Source organism: Astyanax mexicanus, unplaced genomic scaffold (genome assembly GCF_023375975.1).
Source record: "Astyanax mexicanus isolate ESR-SI-001 unplaced genomic scaffold, AstMex3_surface scaffold_43, whole genome shotgun sequence".
Lineage (NCBI taxonomy): Eukaryota > Metazoa > Chordata > Actinopteri > Characiformes > Acestrorhamphidae > Astyanax > Astyanax mexicanus.
The window spans coordinates 543,419-564,987 of NW_026040053.1; the positions used below are offsets into that span (position 1 = coordinate 543,419).

The 21,569-nt window shown below is 38.7% G+C and overlaps 1 protein-coding gene across 3 annotated transcripts in view; it reads left to right on the forward strand.

The window, feature by feature from the left end:
* rorab (RAR-related orphan receptor A, paralog b) overlaps positions 1 to 20,392 on the forward strand; it is a 65,016-nt gene extending 44,624 nt beyond the window's left edge. For 2 of the 3 annotated variants that reach the window (XM_049473688.1, XM_049473690.1), the window contains 9 exons: positions 775 to 860; positions 1,648 to 1,789; positions 2,806 to 3,237; positions 5,738 to 5,862; positions 10,824 to 10,956; positions 12,143 to 12,250; positions 12,356 to 12,466; positions 12,783 to 12,895; positions 14,952 to 20,392. In XM_049473688.1, coding sequence (XP_049329645.1) covers positions 775 to 860; positions 1,648 to 1,789; positions 2,806 to 3,237; positions 5,738 to 5,862; positions 10,824 to 10,956; positions 12,143 to 12,250; positions 12,356 to 12,466; positions 12,783 to 12,895; positions 14,952 to 15,116 — 1,415 coding nt within the window. In that variant the 3' untranslated portion in view covers positions 15,117 to 20,392. The remainder of the gene's footprint in view (positions 1 to 774; positions 861 to 1,647; positions 1,790 to 2,805; positions 3,238 to 5,737; positions 5,863 to 10,823; positions 10,957 to 12,142; positions 12,251 to 12,355; positions 12,467 to 12,782; positions 12,896 to 14,951) is intronic. The other variant, XM_049473689.1, reaches the window with a different exon arrangement.
* The last annotated feature ends 1,177 nt before the right edge of the window (positions 20,393 to 21,569 follow it).

The following is a 21,569-nucleotide window of genomic DNA, read 5'->3' on the forward strand; positions in this document are numbered from 1 at the left end:
TATGCTGCTTTACTCCTGGTGTAAAAATTCAAGCAGTTCAGTTTGGTGGTTTGATGGTTTGTGATCATCCATCTTCCTCTTGATTATATTCCAGAGGTTTTTAATTTGATAAAATCAAAGAAAATCAGCATTTTTAAGTGCTCTGCCAGAGCTGTATATGTGTAGAAAGATCTAGAAAGTTTGTAAAAACTCACTCGTCGCTCTATATTGTGGAAAACACTCAATAGTTTCACAGTAAGTTTCTGTTGCTGTTTTTGCTTTATTTCTCTTTAGTGTTCAGTTCTGTAGTATAATCCAGTGTCTGAGGAGAGCGCTGTGTCTTCTCTGAGTTTTATCACAGGAAGAGACTCATATCAACACATGAGCTCATAAACAATGTCCTGAATCGTTGATTCTAATCTGCTCTCGATTCCTGATCCGATTCACTTAGTGAGAGTTGACTCTCCCCTCAACCCACTCAATCGTGTCTCTCAAGTCCCTCAAAGCATCCAAACTCTGTGAAGGAGCTCCAGCAGCTCATTTACGGGAACAGCAATGTTATTTTATTTACTATTCTGTTTATTGTTGATGTAAAAGTTGGGTTTGTGCTGCTGTGTGTTCATGTGTGTGTAATAAGTGGGGGTGTACGCTCGGCTCGGCACGGCGCCTGTGTTACCGAGATAGCGTTGATCGTCTGACTGTTGGCGTCTGTCTAGGTTGTATTCTGTCAGTGTATTCTGTCAGTGTTCATTACACTTTGTCCTAAATGTGTGTGTGTGTGTGTTCTCTCTGCAGCTCAGATTGAGAGTATTCCCTGTAAGATCTGTGGAGATAAATCATCAGGAATCCACTACGGAGTGATCACCTGTGAGGGCTGTAAGGTACGACGCTGTATAACTCTCTTCCACTTGGGCTTAAGTCGTTCTCCCTCTTCCTTGTTCGTTCTTTCTTTCTCTCTCTCTCTTTGTCTGTATCTCTCTCTCTCTTAGTTTAGTTTGCTTTATTTACCTGACAAAAAATACATTTGTGTTGTCAAAGCAATTTAGTCAAACAGTGCAGAAATAGATTAATGGGAACAAAAATATACATATACACATATCTGCTGAAAAAAAAATTAATAATAAAAACTAATCAGTTTTTAACCCTCCTGTTTTAAAGTTTGAAGATCTAGGAAAAATTGTTAAAAGTGTTTTTTCAGTATTTTTTCAGTAACTTCTTCTTCTCCTTAATTAGTGTAATTAACATATAATATGAAAATAAAAATAAGTCTCACATATTTGTAACCACCCTCTGCAAAAACTAAAATTAAATTGCAATGTTATGTTACAATATCATGTAAAACTATTGTGTTTTATATGTTGGTCTTTTTAAAAGTAATAATGTGGTGAAATTGATTTTTTTGTATAAATGTATTTTTTACGAGTAAATTATCCTAATTGAAGCATTACCTGTTAGAGGTGAGGAACAGCATTGCACTAAATATTGATAGAATAATTAGTAATGGAGTTAGTAATGAAATTCACACTGCTTATAAGGATTTTTTGGGGTTTTGGACATCTTGTGGATAATTAAACACATGTACCGGTTCAAACTGACCTGGGAACATCATTTCTTTTCCTTACAAATGAACATAACATGAGGGTAAAAGTATCTCTCTCTGTCTCTCAGGGTTTTTTTAGGAGGAGTCAGCAGGGAGCCGTGTCGTACTCCTGTCCTCGTCAGAAGAGCTGTGTGATCGACCGGACCAGCCGGAACCGCTGCCAGCACTGCCGCCTGCAGAAATGCCTGGCAGTGGGCATGTCTCGAGACGGTGGGTACCCTCTCTCACCCGGCTGTAGCTGCAGAAACTGTGTTATAACTACTGTAATCATCTGAATATACACTCATACACATATCAACTATATCAGTAGTTAACAATAGTTACATTTATACAGCTCCTTTTTATAAACCCAAGGACACTTTACAATTTACACACAACCATTTTTTACACACAACCGTTCACACTCAGCACTCATCCACACACCGGTGAGAAGCAGCAGCCAATAGCACACAGCGTACTCTCAACCAGAAACAACCCCCGTCCACCTGGAGGAGGACTGCATCCAGCACTACAGCATTTACCCAAAGCAAAGTACCAATATATATCTGGACACAGATACATACAGTTCTGGAACAGTGTTCTTTAGACAGGTGAAACTAAGATCAGCCTGTAGCAGAATGACGGGAAGAAGAAAGTAGAAAGTAGAGAAAAGGATTGGAACTTTGTGGAAAAATGGTTGCAATACCTAAACGCTTCCTACGATATTTTTGCTTAATCCCTTGAATTAACCCTTTACCATGCTTTGTCCCGTATACAGGCTACAGGTGTAGGTGATACAAAACCCTTTTATTCTGCAGTTAAATAATAAAGTTATTTACATTCTGAAAATTAGAATTAGTTCCTAAAAAACCTTCAGTAATATGGACCTGGTTTGGATTTTCCCAAGCTGACGTTCCCAACAAATTGGGAAATAAATAAATACAGAAATAAATAAAATGGGAAATAAATGAATGCAGAAATAAATAGTTATAAAAAAATTAAACAATGTTAGTAAAGAAACACATTTTATGTGTATGTGTTTATTTTTATATTAATTGTAATTATTTTTTACAGTTTTTAATCACCATATTACTTTTATTGAGTGTTTTAGATACGTTTATATTTATTTATTTATTAAATTTTGTCAGTTTTGGTCCTCCATACTGTTGGGGTGCAGAGTTTAAATGGTAAAGATTGTGTCTCTACCCAAATATTTACGGGTCTGATTTTATTGTTTTCTGTTACAGCGGTGAAGTTCGGCCGGATGTCGAAGAAGCAGAGGGACAGTCTTTTCGCGGAGGTTCAGAGACACCGACAGCAGCAGCAGCAGCAGCAGGACAAACCGGAGGAGGAGGAGGAGCCAGAGGAGGGGCGGGACCCCCCGCCTGGAGAGGCGGAGCCACTGACACCCTCATACGCCCTCTCGACCAACGGGCTTACAGAACTCCCCGACGATCTCGGCGGATACGTGAACGGCCACACCGAGGACGAGGTAAAGGCGGACTCGGCGATTGGTGGATTCTACCTGGACATTCAGCCGTCTCCCGACCAATCAGGGCTCGATATGGACGGCATTAAGCTGGAGCCGGTGTGCGACCTGAGCCCGGAATCGGGCCTGGACCCGTACTGCTGTTACAGCGATATAGACTCCTCCCCCACCGACACCACGAGCGACCTGGGTAAGATAATAACACCCTTACAACACATGCTAACGCTTAGCTAGCACAGCTAACTTTACTATACTAGCCCTGTACAGCTCGTATCCTACAGCTGGAAAGATTATTTAGTTATGTAGTTAACTGATACTGAGCATGATCAGTAAAAATGAACTTAAACCTGCCGTTTACCAGTATAATACAGCTCTGAGAGCACCCACAAATGATGAGTTTCTTTGATTTTACCAAATTGAATTTTTGCACCAGGAGTAAAGCAGCATAAAGTTATCCAAAAGCAGTGTGTAAGACTGGTGGAGGAGAACACGCTGAAACTGGGGTTTAAAACCAGGGTTATTCCACCAAATACTGATTTCTGAACTCTTAAAACTTTATGAATAAATGCTCTAAATGAGAATATTTTTATTTGTAATTTGGGAGAAATGTTGTCTGTAGTTTATAGAATAAAACAACAATGTTCATTTTACTCAAACATAAACCTGTAAATAGCAAAATCAGAGAAACTGATTCAGAAACTAGAGCTGTATAAAATTCTCTGACTGTATACAATTAAAAAAAAAACTCTAAACACTATATATATATATATATATATATACACTGTACAGTGCAAAAATGTAGTATTAGGCACCAAAGCTAATCCATTTATCTCGGCAATACGAGTGTTTTTACCAGAAAAAGCACCACATATGATTTAAACAGATGCAAATAAACATAAATTCAGTAAAATGTAAGAAGGATTTCAGGAATTCTCATTTTTAACTATAAGTATGTTTTATATCCTGTGAGTCGAGCTGAAGAACAAAGTGTAGAGATTCCAGATTTCTCCTGGATGCTCCTCAGCCAGCATGTGTTTATTATTATGTTCAGTTCCGTCAGCAGCTCACCTGATTTACTGTAACACATTTACCAACATCTATTAAACCAGGTGTTGATTAATATGATGAGAATTAGAAATAAATAACTCTATTAAACTCAGATTAAGAGGAGGAGAGATTAGGATTAGGTTGTTTTAAGGAAAACCTAAAGCTTTTTGTAAAATTGCTGTTTGCATTTATTGTAATGCTGTAATGTGTTTTACTGAGATAATAAATAAACACTTACTGCACATATATATATATATATATATATATATATATATATATATACAGTGTATTAGCATTAAAACTGATCTGGTTCAAATGAGAATATGCAGACTATTACAGGATATAATGAATGTGTTTCTAGTCAGAAGGGATGTGACTGGTTGATTTCCCCCGCTGGGCGCCCCGCTGCTTGCTGATTGGCCGGTGGTAATGGAGCACTAATTACTGGTGACACGTTTAAATGAGGCATGGAGCGAAGTTCACTGCCCACCAATACTGCAGACCCCCGAGCTGTCAATCACCCCTCTGAGAAACCGCTCATTAGCAGATTCGCACCACTGAGCACTTATTATGGGATGTTTTTGCACAAACAAGTTTGTCTCTTCGCACAAACAGAACACAGTAAACAATAAACACAGAGAACACTGCTGTGTGTGATCAGGCCTGAGCAAAGTACAGAACCAAACGTCTGGACACACCTTTATATTCTTAATTTATTCTCTAATTCATGATTAATTCTTAATCAAATAAAAAAAATATTAAAGTGTGAAGTGCGAAAGTATTCAATATTTCATAGATCCACTTTTCTCTGCAGTTACAGCTTCAGGTCTTTTAGAGTTTAGTCTCTACCCGCTTTGATCATCTAGATACTTTTCTAGAGATTTTCCTCCCTTCTTCTTTATAAATCAGCTGAAGATCAGTCAGGTTGGATGGAGAGTGTTGGTCTGTGAACAGCAGTTTTCATGTCTCTCCACAGAAGATCAATGAGATTTAGGTCTTTAGGACTTTAACTGGATCATTCTAACACATGAATATTCTCTGATCTAAATCATTATAGCTCCACTGTAGCTCTGGCTGTATGTTTAGGGTCATCGTCTTGCTGGAAGATCTCAAGTCTTTTACAGCCTCCAACAGCTTTTCTTCTTCCAGGATTGATCTGTATTTATTTATCTCCATCCATCTTCCCTCCATCAACTCTGACCAGCTTCCTAAATCTGTCCCTGCTGAAGAAAAGCTCATCCCCACAGCATGATGCTGCCTCCACCATGTTTCACAGTGGGGATCAGGGTGTGTTCAGGGTGATGAGCAGTGTTACTGTTTTTGATCTGAGAACAGAATCATTTTCCACGTGTTCGCTGTGTTTCCACATGACTTGTTATAAACTACAAACTGAAAACAGGAAAAAGCACTTTTTACGTCTTTCTTTCAACAATGTTTTTCTTCTTCCACTCTTCCATAAAGATCAGATTTGTGGAGAGCAGGACTTATAGTTGTCCTGTAGACAGATTCTCCTGATCCACCGGAGCTGTGGATCTCTGCAGCTCCTCCAGAGTGATCATGGGCCTGATTATTTTCATCAGGTATCTGTGGGCAGTATGGAGATGAAGACTGTGTTTAATCAGCTGTTTCTCTGTGTGTTTAAGCAGAACATCTGTCTGAGAACATCTGTAAATCACACATGGAGACGTGTCAGTATCTACGGGAGGAGCTGGAGCCCAGCAAGTGGCAAACTGTGCTGAACACTGAGCTGGAGGCGTATCAGAAGAAGGTATAAACACTTTTATATCTACAACATCAGCAGTACTGTATACATCACTTATATAATGTACTGTATTTTTTTTTTACACTTTAAGGTGCACTGGATTATAAGGCGCATTTTAAGAGGTATTATAAGGAACTTCTAATTCAGAAGGTCCCACCACTGGGTGGTGGTGCTGGGGGTAGCTAACTAAGTTAAGTAAAGCGAAGTAAACAAAACTGTAATTAAAAAGACTTTCTTTTAAAGTCAAACGAGTGCTGGATTTCTCTCCTGAAAACTGTTTATTTGGGTGAGTAAAGAGCTTCTGTTTATTTACAGTAGGCTTAGATTTCTAAATTAGTATTAGCATTAGTGGCTAACCGCCCCATCAGTGCTAGCCAGGGTTAGGAGCAGGCTACAGGCCAATGTAATGGTGATCCCGGTTAGCGTGTAATGCTAATGCTGCTCCATCAGTGCGAAACAGTCTACAGGCTGATAATACTCCCCTCTAAACCAGTGGCGGATGCTGGTCTTTCAAGGAGGGGAAGCTCAATTTCGGCCTACATCTTAACATATGTAGTTTTATTTATACGTAAATTCTACTTTTTTTTGTAAACAAAAAAAAATATTTTTTAAGTTTTCACTACAGAACAAAAAGGTACCCATTCTTTACATTGAACAATTACATAAAAAAGACGCTATGACATGAATAAACATAAAATGATCAGTAAAAGAAAACACATTACGCAAAATCTTTAAAGTTGGTGAAGGAAAAAATGCAGGTAAATTTAGTTCCTTTTTGAACAGTTTTAATTTCCTTGAATAATCCCTTTATTAATTTTAATTATTTAAATTATTTTTAATAATAACACAATACTTACTACTGGCCCCTGTTCATTTATGTCCTGAGATGGTTTCATCAAGAGGAATGGCCATCAGTACATTTTATTTGTTACAGCACTTCCAGTCAGCCAGCTCACTTTATCATCCCAGAACAGCTGAAAATACCTGTTACTTTTCCCACCTTTACACTAAATTAATCTGAGCAGTTGATCTGTCCTGCTGCTGTTTAACTCTGTAGCGGCTCAGTGGTTTAATACCTGGTGCTAATTGAGATGTTGAAATATTTTTTAGTTGGGCGCCAGTTATTAAATTAATTTAATTAGATTAATTAATTAATTAATTAATCAAATTAATTAATAACACAAGACATCTCGGGGTGTGGTTTCTACAGGTGACAGAAATTTTCATAACCAAGTTATCCAGAAAAACACACTGAAATGACAGGTTTTGTAAAATAAAAGTATTTATTAAATCACACAGATATGAGTAAATAATTCATTAAAAAGTCATAAATGTAGCCATTAGCTATCAAATCATAGTGTAGAATGATAAATGAGAAATAAAAGACAAACACGTTATAATGCTGATATGAAAGGAATAAAGATTAATATAACTATTAAGTGAGTATTTCTAAATAAGGGTCTAAGGCATTTTAAGTCTACGAAACCAATTCTTATTTCCAACCAAGCCACTCAAAATGAGTCATCTATACTAAAGACGCTCTATTAAAGACCCGACCAAACCATGACCAACAGAACACCATCTGCCGAAAGATTAAACCCAGCTCTGCCTTACTCTGAGTTGTTGAAGTGGGCCTTGGTGAGTCCGCCTGGGTTGGTCGTCTGATGCTTCACCCCGAAAAAGGATCACGTGAGCCGGTCTGCAGGGTGGCTTGACTTCCTGTGTCAGCACGGAGCCCCAGTAGAACCCACAGGGAAATCCCTTCGCTCTCAGCTGGCTTGCTGGTGGCCTCCGGACCGCAGGTTTCTGGGTTGGATCTGGCGGATCTCCTTTTCAGCTGTACTTTAGCTAAACTTAGATGGAATAATGCTTGGCTTCGTAGATTGTAAAATAACCTTAGATATTTTAACTAGGATAGCTAATATTAATATACTTGAAGATTAAATGCACTAGTCTAAGAAAACTAACTTAAGATGACTAAACTAACAGTCTATCCTTTATCCATCTCTGGGCTCCCTAACCTCTCTCCTCTAACTGTTTTCCTCAACTCATCTTCTCCAACTCCTTCTCCCACTCCTTCTCTAACTGCTCTGACCTGAACTCCCAAAACTCTGAACTGAAACTGCCTGTGTCTAACTATTAGTCTCTGGGGCCTGTTTGGCCTTTGAGCTACGATTGGCTCTGTGGCCCAAGTGTCTGTGTTTTGATTGGTCTAGGAGCAATTTCAAACTTTGGTGGGGATTCACAAAGGGCCATAAAACCCCCTCTCGCTCACATGGTCAGCATGCTTCAGAATTTTTCTAATAGATCAAACCAAAAGAAAACTCAATTAAACAGTGGATCAAAATACATTTTTCAGCATATCAGTCTGTGAGGATAAATTCAGGAAACAACAATCTTACAATTGAATCACAATAAATGTAATATATATATATTTTGCCCACAAACAGTTTTGTAATACTCAAGATAATCTTAGAAATACATCAATGGATGGAAAGATGGAAAGAGATCAAGAGTCATGTTATTATTTAAACCCAATTAAATCACTTACAAGATAATACCTGGTTAAACCACTGATAACCAAATAAAGCTAAATTATCAAATGCTAGTTAAACCTTGTTGATTCAGACTTGAATGTGTAGGAAAATTTTATCAGGACAAATACAAACACATATACCATATACCAGACACATATACCATTATTTAGTAAGCATTCTATAAAACACCTTTTTTTATATAGTCAATTTATATGTATTTTAAGCAAAATCTTCTTAGTGAGAAATTCCTCTTCTGTCTGCTATGTTTAGATAAGGCTTGGTCCTTGCCTGTCTGAATTTACGACGGTGGGGGAGGTTGGTGAACAGAGAGAGAGACACACTTACAAACGGTCAATGGAATTTCCAAGCTTAGAACATTTCTCTTAATTCCATTAATCTTATTTCTAAGTGATTGCAGAAATAACTAGGCACAAACCCCTAAATTGGTATAATATTTGGTGAATTAACAATTTCCAAGGAATTAATTAAGTTTTGACACTCTCTTAAGTCCGCAGTCCCGTCCTAGTGATGGTGTTGCAAATGTTCCCAATGTTTACATTAACTCCGAGGTTTATGACTTGGAGGAATGTAAACAGAATTTTACCCTAAACTCGCATTTAGGGCTCTTGAACAAGGTTGAGTGAAGAAATAGTCAGGAAATGTCATTTTGAAATTTAAGGTTGTTTGAAAAAAGATTATTCCAAGGTTTCTAGAGTGTTCTGTGGGGTGATTGTGAAGTTAGAACATTCCTTTTAGACCATAAGATGGGGGGTAGTGTGTGTTTGTGTCCAAGCAATGAAGAAATCCTCTGGTTAATCCACTACAACTCTTAAGTTTTTCTTGGTAAGGAAGACTATCAAATGACTTCACCAAAATCCGTCCACAACATTAAAACTGTCTGATATTATGTGCAGTTGCTACCTAGCTATAGGGACTGGAGCGAGGCAAGTGTGAAGTGTGTCCGTCTGTGAGTGCTTTGTGACGGTGGAGGGGCTGAGCAGCACAGAAACTGCGATAGAAAAGAGTGATAGACGTCAGAAAGAGTGATAGACGTCAGAAAGAGTGATAGAAGTCAGTCTCCAAACAGAAGCAGCTACAGAAATGCACCAGAAATAGAAGCTCGATTTGTCGCTGTCAAAGTTGTCAAAGATCGCTGATTCGCTCATTTTGCTGTCAATCAAAAAGGGATTCAGCCTCAGACAGATCATCCAATCATCATGCAGAAGCTGAGCGTCCGGGCCGGCCGAGGCCAGCCCACTGCCCCATAGACCCCCAGAGACGCTGAGCGTCCGATGGGTGGGACAAAGCCCAGCATTTATCCAATGACTCGCCTCGTTTGGCCTGTGCACTGTTTAAAGCAGCGCTGTGAAGCTGCGGGAATGAGTGAGAGGAAAACCGCGGCGTTACCAGTGATAAGAAGCTGATTCTGAACTAAGTTCAGCGCGGTGTAGCGCATATTTAATCAGTGACATGTACACACAACAGTATATATTTAATCACTTATTTTTTTTTTTTTACATTTTAGGGGAAGCTGAGCTTCCCTTGCATTCGCCACTGCTCTAAACAGGGAAATAGCAAGTGTGGTTAGCGGCTAATGCTGCTCCAGCAGTGCTAGCTGGGTATAGCAGCCGGCTACAGGCCGATAACGGGGAAATAGCGGCTAATGCTAATATTGCTGAAGAAACTTTACTGAAACTCCTGTATAACTCTGTACTTCAGTGGAGTGTCTTTACTGCTCCTTAATACCTGACTGATAGAATTCATACATAAGAAGCACCCGATTACAAAATTAAAGGATGTTAAGTGCAGCTTATAGTGAAAAAAATATGGTATTCTCTCAAAATTCAATCACATCCTTAAAACAGTACTTTAAAAACAGAGATATTAGTTCTCTAAATATGTACGATTGCCATAAACCCAACATATTTGTGAGATACTTTATAATTATTCTAAACCCCCATTATCAGTAAATCCAGAGCGGTAGAAGATCTGCTCTGTCTCACTGTGTTTGATGAAGCTGATCATCACTGAGTGAATCAGGAGATCGAGATGATCGAAGAGAAGATCTCTCTGCTCCTGTTCTGCCTTTAGCTCTGCTAACTTTACACTGATCACTGTAATAAATACAATAATTACACACTACTGTACTTTACTCTCAGTACTTCACTACTACACCTCTCTATAAACTACTTACACAATACTTAAAGCTGCAATTTTGATTGACAACAGACTGGTGTCTGTGTCTCTAAAAACTGGTTTAATAAAGTTGTTGCTAAATTCAAATTTTCTCTCTCTCTCTCTGTCTCTCTCTGTCTCTCTCTGTCTCTCTCTTTCTCCGCGTCTCTGTCTCTCTCTCTGTATCTCTCTGTCTCTCTCTCTCTGTCTCTCTCTTTCTCCGCGTCTCTGTCTCTCTCTCTGTCTGTCTCTCAGTCTCAGGAGGAGATGTGGCAGGTGTGTGCGGTGAAGGTGACGGAGGCGGTGCAGTACGTGGTGGAGTTTGCGAAGCGTATTGATGGATTTATGGAGCTCTGCCAGAATGATCAGATAGTTCTGCTCAAAGCAGGTATGATCTCCCTCCCCACGGTCATGTGACTCGTTAGTGTTAATTCTTTCATACTGACCACTGGATATTCAGCATGCCACCTCATGGTAAAGAACTCTCTAAGGGTGTGAGAAACAGAATTGTTGCTCTATATAAAGATGCTTTAGGCTATGAGAATATTAAAAACACCCTGAAACTGAGATACAGCAGTTTTCCAGGCTTAAGTTAAGTCCACTACACTAAATAATAACCAGAAATTGGCTTACCATATTTTTCACACTATAAGGTGCACTTAAATTTCCTTAATTTTCCCAAAAATCATCAGAGCTCCTTATAATCCGGTGCTCCTTATGTATGAATTCTATCAGTCAGGTATTAAGGAGCAGTAAAGACACTCCACTGAAGTACAGAGTTATACAGGAGATTCAGTAAAGTTTCTCCAGCACCCAGACTGGAGCAGCATTAGCATTAGCGCTAACCACTATTATATTCCTGTAGCCTGCTTCTAACCCCGGCTCGCACGGCTGGATCGGTTAGCCGCTAATGCTAATGCTCCAGCCTTAGTGCTCCAGTCTAAGTTTACTGTAAATAAACAGAACCACTTTACTCACCTAAATAAACAGTTTTCAGGACAGAAATCTGTGTAGATTAACATCCAGCACTCGTTTAACTTTAAAAGAAAGTTTTTTGTTTTTTTTTAGAATTACAGTTTTGTTTATTTAGCTTAGCTTAGCTTTACTTAACTTAGTTAGCTTTCCCTCACCACCACCACCAAATTATAGTGTCTCTTAAAATGCACTTTATAATCCAGTGCACCTTATGTTTTATTTTTCGCTGTATAGTGCGAAAAATACAGTATTTTAAATAGATGTATGAGTTCTGCCAGTATTGCTGCAGAGGTTGAAGAAGTGCGAGGTCAGTTCACTGCAGAGCTCAGACCATACGTCCTGCACTCACTGCATCAACTCTGTAATACTGCAAGGCACTGTTCTAGAAGAAAGCATCTTCTGAAGCTTATGCACAAGAAAGCCTGAAAGAGTTTACTAAAGATCAGCTGTCTAAAAGCATTAATCTTACCGGAACCATGTCCTGTGATCTCACAAGACCAAGATAACTGTCCCTTGCCAAGCACTTCATTGTGAATTAATCTGTGTACCCCTGATGTGAGATAATGGAGATGAGCATGCTGGGTATCTGTGTGTTGCAGGGTCGTTAGAGGTGGTGTTCGTGAGGATGTGTCGGGCGTACGACTCTCAGAATAACAGCGTTTATTTTGATGGGAAGTACGCCGGGCCGGAGGTCTTCAGGTCTCTGGGTAAGTTCTGGATCTGGAGTAGAATTAAATGTTACAGCTGTGTTTTATTTTAGTTCTGTTTTATTATTATTTATTGTTTTTATTATGTGTGTGTTTTTATGTCAGGCTGTGATGATCTGATCAGCTCGGTGTTTGACTTCGCTAAGAGTATGAGTTCTCTGCAGCTGACGGAGGACGAGATCGGACTGTTCTCCGCCTACGTTCTGATGTCCTCAGGTGAGCACTTCAGCAGATCAGTAAATTAATACAGTAAGATAATAAATCCTGAACGAACGTCTGGAGCCCTTTCTCTATACTCTACTATATTCCTCAGTTCCATTTACTGATTTTATTTTCTCTTAACTTTTAACTCCTTCTCTTGCGCTGGCTGTTAGCATCGCAGCTAAACTTGCTAAGCCTAACACCACACACACACACACACACACACACCATACACACACACAGCACACACTCTTCTGAAAACAAAACTACATACTCTGCTCTACAAATACAATTTCACATGTGTGGTGTGTTTGTGTGTGTGTGTGTGTAGATCGATCTTGGCTTCAGGAGAAGAACAGGGTGGAGAAGCTTCAGCAGAGGATCCAGGCAGCTCTACAGAACCTCCTCCAGAAGAACCAGAGAGACAAGGGAGTTCTCACCAAGGTACCATATACAAATACATACATATACATATACATATATATACATATATATACATATACATACACATATACATATATATACATATACATACATATACATACATATACATATACATATATATACATATATATACATATACATACACATATACATATATATACATATACATACATATACATATACATATATATACATATATATATACATATACATACACATATACATATATATACATATATATACATATACATACATATACATATACATATATATACATATATATATACATATACATACACATATACATATATATACATATATATATACATATATATACATATATATACATATATATACATATACATACATATACATGTATATATACATATATATACATATACATACACATATACATACTGTATATGTACACAACATATACATTTATATACACATCTGAGGATGTTTACTCATGTGAGATTTAAAAATCATGTTTAAAAGCAAAACACTAATTCCTTTACTTTTCTCTCAAGAAAGTCTTTAAAATAAAGAAATGTTTATAGACTGCATGTTCAAATAATTGATAATTATGACCAAAAAAATCACTCCTGTTACTGGAACTCACTCCTGTTACTTTTTATGTTTTGAGTAACAGAAATGAAAGTAACAGGAATGAGTTTTTAGCATAGAATTAGCAAAAACATGAACAATATCTAAAAGTCTGCTATGCTAATAGCATGAGACACTGAGCACATTCTAGTGTTTTTCCCAAAATCAGTATTTTAAAAATAAACCAATAAGATGTAAGAATGAATGTAGGTAACAGGACTGAGTGTTGAGATTGAGCTCCTCAGTCATCGTTACAATAAGATCAAATATACAGAAAAAAAAACTAATGAGGAACTTAATTCTGATCTTCCCATGATCTTCAGAACCAGCTGATGATGTCACTTCCTGTTGTAGATGTGACTTCCTGTTGTAGAATGTTTTAGATGATCAGGGGTAATGTGTTATAGTAACAGGACTGAGGGACACAAATAAAATGTGTATTTTAACTTAAGTATTATGTATTTATTATGACTTTTTAAAGCATAGATGGGACTTGGAGAAACAAAACAATGCAAAAATATATACATCTCTGAAGGATTTTAATAAATATATTTGATGGTAAAGTTTATAGTTAGAGAGTGGGGGGGATAGATAACAAATGCTTTTTTTTCAGTGTTATAAGTAATTCAGCCTTCTGTAGTGAGAAGAAAAAGGGTTATATGGGTTTATATTATACTATATTATATATAATGGCACAGATTCGGTGGAATGGCCCATAAACCTTTTTCCTCTCAGGTCAGAAGGGTTAATTTTGTTGGCTATATACAGGGGTTGGAGAATGAAACTGAAACACCTGTCATCATTTTAGTGTGGGGTTTTAGGTTTCATGTCTAAATTGGAGCAGCCTGGTGTTCAATCTTCATTAATTGCACATTGCACCAGTAAGAGCAGAGTGTGAAGGTTCAATTAGCAGGGTAAGAGCACAGTTCTGCTCTAAATATTGCAATGCTCACAACATTATGGGTGACATACCAGAGTTCAAAAGAGGACAAATTGTTGGTGCACGTCTTGCTGGAGCATCTGTGACCAAGACAGCAAGTCTTTGTGATGCATCAAGAGCCACGGTATCCAGGGTAATGTCAGCATACCACCAAGAAGAACCAACCACATCCAACAGGATTAACTGTGGACGCTGTAAGAGGAAGCTGTCTGAAAGGGATGTTCGGGTGCTAACCCAGATTGTATCCAAAAAACATAAAACCACGGCTGATCAAATCACGCAGAATTCAAAGTGCACCTCAACTCTCCTGTTTCCACCAGAACTGTCCGTCACCACAATCAATTATTGTGCTCTAAAACCAGCTGTTTCAGTTTCATCGTCCAACACCTGTAGTAGCTGCAGGGCAAACCTGCACTCAAAGAATAGAGACCCATTTTGGTAGAGAGCATAATTCAGCACAACACCTGCAGAAGTGCTAACACACAGTGTTCTGTTGTGTTCTGTGTGTAGATGATCTGTAAGGTGTCAACGGTTCGAGGTCTCTGCAGTCGACACATGGAGAAGCTGAGTGCGTTCCGGGCGCTGCACCCCGACACCGTGCACTCCCGCTTCCCCCCACTCTACAAGGAGCTGTTCGGATCAGACTTTGAGCAGGCCCCGCCCCAGGAGGCCTGACCCCACCCCTGCAGGCTCCGCCCACCCCAACAGACTCAGAAACGTCCACTGAACTGCCACTGACCCTGCTCCGCCTCCTTCTCCGCTCGACTACAGGTTCTACTACAGGTTCTTCCACAGGTTCTACAGCGTCACCAACCACCAACCTCCCTCTGAACTGAGGACGCTGGGGGGAATCCTCTATCCAGCACCTGCCTGCTCTGCCACATCAAAATAAATAAATAAATAAATAAATAAATAAACCAAAAATTGCCAAAATTGCAAAAAATCCACTTTAAATCATTTTATTTTTGCCTGAAAACATTCAGTGAAATCAGTGAAAAACTAACCAAACAAAAACTGTTTTTGGTAATGTGATCAAATCGCAATCAGCTGGGTTTAAATAAAAAAACTATATATATATAAATTTTAAGTGTTCAATAAATATTTATGCAGAAATATAGAAAATTCTAAAGAGTTTACAAACCCTGATGAACACCTGGAGAAGGTAGAAGTTCAGCTAAGAGTATCTATAAACTAAAATTCTAGATATGCATGAAAAATTCAGCAGCTAAAAATATTACGCCAAAAACGGCAAAAACAAACCCGTTTCATATTTAACATGTTTGGCTGAATCTGTGAATCAGTGAAAAACAAAACAGTGAACAATTTAGTTTTTGATAATGTGATCAAATCACAACCATATTAAAATATCCAGTGTTCAGTAATTAGTATTATATTAGTGATTTTTTTTTTTATTTAAAAGAAAAGAAGACAAACATATTGGGAACATTTAAACAATTTAAATTATTAAATTAAATGTTTTACGTACCATATTAACTGGTTCTGATACGACTGTTAAAACAGAACTGATATAATACCAGTTCTGACATTGTTTTGATTTTAGATTTTCTTAAAATATGTAGTCATGTTCCCACAGTAAAAAAAAAACAAACCTGAATGAGCTTCTAACTGAATTTATCTAATTCTATTTAAAACTGGGCATCAATATTCAGAAATAGATCTGGGCTCTTATGGGTTCATTTGTTCAATCGTGAAAAAGTGGTAAAAACATGCAAAAAATTTCAGTTTCAGCCAAAAATGTTTATTTCCGTGCATCCCTGCTAAAGACAAATCAGCTGAATTTTATCAGTTAAAATAAAAAAAAGTTAAGTAAGACATTCAATCTATTAATTTAGTATTTTTTTTATAAAGGCCTCTTTGCACATTAATCTATTTCTAAATATGAGCCGTTTAGTAAGATAGAAAATCACTTTAATTTTAATTTTATAAAATATTTTTGGCTCTTTGTATTTTGCGTAGTGAAATCGTGTCACAGATGATGGTGAATGATATTAAATCCTGGTGTTTTAGATGCGGTGTGGACCAGGATCTCCTACATCATCTAATCTATAATCAATAATCAATAATTTATCCATTAGAATAAAATCAGTCCTGTAGACTCTGAGTTCAGACCGGAGGTTCTGGCGGTGTGAGAGTATAGTGGAGAGCGTAGTGGAGAACCCAACAGATCGTAGCACTTTGTGTTTCCCAGCAATAACCAGTATGAATTCTCCCTGTGTTTGATGGTGTGGATGATCATGTTAATAATCAATAACCAATATTTGATAAGGTCTGGACTGTGTTTAATGTCCTGCTCCTCCTGTGTGTATCGTCTCTGCCACTGTGTGGAAGTGCCAGGTGTCCCCGGTGTCCCCAGTGTCTCCAGTGTCCCAGGTGTCCCGGGTGTCCATAGCATCCTGGGTGTCCCAGTTGTGCCAAGTTTTCTGGGTCTGCCGGATGTGACAGGTGTCCCTAGTGTCCTGGGTGTGCCAGATGTCCATGATGTTCCAGGTGTCCTGGATGTGCTAGGTGTCCCCACTGTCTCCTGTTTCCCAGTTGTCCCAGATGTCCCGGGTTTGCCAGATGGTCCACGTGTCCTGGATGTTCCAGGTGTCCCCAGTATCTTTGGTCTCACAGTTGTGCCAAGTGTCTCCTGTGTCCCGGGCGTGGCAGGTTAATTTTTCAGGAGGCGGGATCTGAGACATTGATGGGATTTAATTGGTCAGCTATAGATCTGATCCACGTCCCCCGGGGACAGTGTTGTGTAATGTTTATCATGACCTTAGCGTCTGCGCTACGACAACGTTGAACGGCGCTAATGCTGCGGCGCATCGTTTCTGCCGAATCCCTCTCAGTGTTCCTGTAGTCGGGCCGGGTTTGCTCAGAGTTCCTGTAGTCGGGCCGGGTTTGCTCAGTGTTCCTGTAGTCGGGCCGGGTTTGCTCAGTGTTCCTGTAGTCGGGCCGGGTTTGCTCAGTGTTCCTGTAGTCGGGCCGGGTTTGCTCAGAGTCCTGTAGTCGGGCCGGGTTTGCTCAGTGTTCCTGTAGTCGGGCCGGGTTTGCTCAGTGTTCCTGTAGTCGGGCCGGGTTTGCTCAGTGTTCCTGTAGTCGGGCCGGGTTTGCTCAGAGTTCCTGTAGTCGGGCCGGGTTTGCTCAGTGTTCCTGTAGTCGGGCCGGGTTTGCTCAGTGTTCCTGTAGTCGGGCCGGGTTTGCTCAGTGTTCCTGTAGTCGGGCCGGGTTTGCTCAGTGTTCCTGTAGTTGGGCCGGGTTTGCTCAGAGTTCCTGTAGTCGGGCCGGGTTTGCTCAGTGTTCCTGTAGTCGGGCCGGGTTTGCTCAGTGTTCCTGTAGTCGGGCCGGGTTTGCTCAGTGTTCCTGTAGTCGGGCCGGGTTTGCTCAGTGTTCCTGTAGTTGGGCCGGGTTTGCTCAGAGTTCCTGTAGTTGGGCCGGGTTTGCTCAGTGTTCCTGTAGTTGGGCCGGGTTTGCTCAGAGTTCCTGTAGTTGGGCCGGGTTTGCTCAGAGTTCCTGTAGTCGGGCCGGGTTTGCTCAGTGTTCTGGCGGTTCTTTGGGTCGTGATTAACCCCTTGTGCCCTGTGGTAAAGCAATAGTGCGGTTAATGGAGACGCTGATCCGCACGCTGAGGTTCTGTAAGGGCTGGATCTGCAATATGTGTACTGTTGTTATTAAGCATCAATTCTTTGTGAAAGACAATCCATTAAACATTTGACCTCATTAATTAAATGGGTATCGGGGAATCGCTCAGGGACTCTTAACGTGCTGTTCAGAGAAAAAGAGAGAGAAACCAAAAGCGTAACAGTACTACAGTCACATTACAATCACTGTAACACAGCCGACGCTGACGCTGTGAATCCGGAGAAGATCAGGGTCTGCAGAGATTTCATAAATAAAGAATAAAGAAGAGTTTAGCCAAACTAAGAAAGAAAAGCAATAACGGTAACATGGTATAACTTTAGCGAATGAACATTAGAACTGCATGCGTTGCTTTAAACACAGAACCTGTGTTCTCTTTTCCTTTTCATTTCCCTGTGTTGTCGTGTTTTGATTACAGGCTGCGTCCCAATCGCATATTACACACATTCACTGATACTGTAAAAAAATATATTATAAAATACAACTCTGGGGAAAAAATAAGAGAGCACTTAAAAATAAAACGTTTTCTTGATTTTACCAAATTAAAAACCTCTGGAATATAATCAAGAGGAAGATGGATGATCACAAACCATCAAACCACCAAACTGAACTGCTTTTTTTTTGCACCAGGAGTAAAGCAGCATAAAGTTATCCAAAAGCAGTGTGTAAGACTGGTGGAGGAGAACATGATGCCAAGATGCATGAAATTAAAACTGTGATTAAAAACCAACCAGGGTTATTCCACCAAATATTGATTATTTCTGAACTCTTAAAACTTTATGAATATGAACTTGTTTTCTTTGTATTATTTGAGGTCTGAAAGCTCTGCATCTTTTTTGTTATTTCAGTCATTTCTCATTTTCTGTAAATAAATGCTCTAAATGAGAATATTTTTATTTGTAATTTGGGAGAAATGTTGTCTGTAGTTTATAGAATAAAACAACAATGTTCATTTTACTCAAACATAAACCTATAAATAGCAAAATCGCTTTTTGAAAGAGAAAAAGAGAACAGTACTGGTGGCTGATGAACCTTTAGCACTACCACTGCCACCCACTGGGGGGCCACAGGCTGCAAACGATTAGTATATATTGATATGTTTATAAATTGTCTATTATATTATGTTATATACTAATATTAATATCACAGATTTATCAGGTTTGTACAATTAGGAGCATATTTTTCCCAGACAGGGATTAATTGAGACTAGATTTGGAATAAATGTCATTCTGAAGGGAGATTATAGATTATAGTAATAAAATAATTAGTGATAATCGCTGTTCTGGTGAACTTTTCATCAAATTTAACTCTCTTTTATGCACTTAAATTTTAAATACAGTGTTGAGTGTTTGTAGTGTTCAGTATCAGTAGTGTTTATTAGTGTGCGTTTGGGACGCAGCCGGTCCTCGGTGTCGTCCTCATCCCGTCTGTTTTGCTATAAGAGACCTGAGACAGTCTGTGTGATTCTTCTTCTTCTTCCTGTGTAATATTTGATCATTTGATCTGAAATATGCCCGTTTTTCACCGTTTTTTGGTTAAAGATGTTTTTTTTTCCCAGCTGACGGTTAATAAAGAGACGCTGAGTGGATTAAAGCTCTGGTTTCAGGGTGTTTTAGTTGAGCTCAGTGTTGGTTGGGGTGTGTCAGTGTGTGGATGATGGCGAGTGTGTTTTTATGATAATTCTGATGCGTGTGTGTGTGTGTGTGTGTCGGCGCTGGGTGATGATTTATTTGGGTAGTTGTTCTGTACTCGGCAGTATTGTAATTCTCTGGTTTTCGGGCATGAGAACTTTAATCTCTCTGTATTCGTAGGTTTTTTCGGTATCACAGTAATAATCCAGTCTTTGTACGGTTTTCTCATTTTTCACGGTAAAGACCAAAACTTTTGTATCACATGCACGACGCCATGATATGCTGACTTGTGGGTAATATGCTAATAATTTGAGTACATCACAGTTTGTATTAAAGAATAAACTCACCTGGATCTGGTTTTCCCTCTGAACTCTTTCTGTTATTTTAATTATTTTGATTATTTTGATTATTTTTTGGTTTATTCGGACAGGTGAGATACGTGTTTTTGGTTTTAACCCTTCGGGCGCTCCGGGTTGGTCCGGAGTGGCGCTCTAGCAATAGTCCCCTCCTCCTGTACCTGTAATTATTCTGTTGTTTTGTAAATACACCTGTATAAATCTGTTTTGTTTAATCTGAATGTTGTGACGGTGTGTTTAGAGAGGCGCATGTCAGACATCTGATACTGTGCTGAATGTGCTGATAGTAATAAACATCCCACAAACCTGTGATGGAATCATACCTGCATACTCGTCTTATTTCTGTTATTATTTCAGCTCTATAATTCAGCTCCCACTGCAGAAAACCACCTTGAATCCACCTTAAATCCACCGTAAATTACTCTGTTTACAGAAAAATACATCTGTTATTTTTTCTTTCCTTTTAAACTAATTAAAAAAAGATTTTAGTGGTGACATTTATTTTCCTTAAGACTAAGCTTTTAATGTGTGCTTACAAGTAAATAAAATAATCAGTGTTGGATTAAAAATATATATTATATTTATATTAGTGGTGTCAAACGCTCAGAACATGTATTGTCATTTTAATTACTTATAAAGGTTCTTTAATTCCTGATCTAAAGTGATTTTTTATTTAAAGTAAAAGTCTTTGATTTGAAGTAAAAGTATTTGATGTAAAGTAAAAGTCATTAATGTTAAGTAAAATCTTTGATGTAAAATAAAAGTCTTAGATTTTCTAAGTAAACGTCTTTGCTTTGAAGTAAAAGTCTTTGATCTAAAGTAAGTTTTTGATCTAAAGCAAACGTCTTCGATCCAAAGTAAAAGTCTTTGCTTTAAATTAAAAGTCTTTGATTTGAAGTAAAAGTCTAAAGTAAGCCTTTGATTTGAAGGATTTTTTATTTAAAGTAAAAGTCTTTGATCTAATTTAAAAGTCTTTGATGTTAAGTAAAAGTCTTTGATCTAAAGTAAACATCATTGATCTAAAGTATAAAAGTCTTTGATCTAAAGTATAAAAGTCTTTGATCTAAAGTAAAAGTCTTTGATGTAGGTCCTGTAGTTGACCCAGGTCTTGTAGTATCTGTTCATCTCAGATCCTGCCATTGATGCTGGCAGGGGCGGAGCCAAGACCCTGGGTAAGAGGGCGGGACCAATCCGGTGTCAGAGTATGGAGGAAGGAGTTTAACATATCGGCATCTGAAAACAGCAAAACAGGTATGTAAATACAGGTGGTTCACAGGCAGGAGGAAGCTGGTGATTGGTGGAGGTCGAGGTCACATGGTTTTAGAGTCTCCTGGTACAACTTTCCCTGGATCTTTAATTTCCAATAGATCAGGTATCAGAGTGCAGGTGTAGAGGGTAGAGGTGGAGGTGTGGTGTGAGGTCATAGTGTGATGATTCAGGTGAGAGGAGTGTGACGGACTGCAACCTGTAATCTAATCTAATATAGGTATAAATTCTTT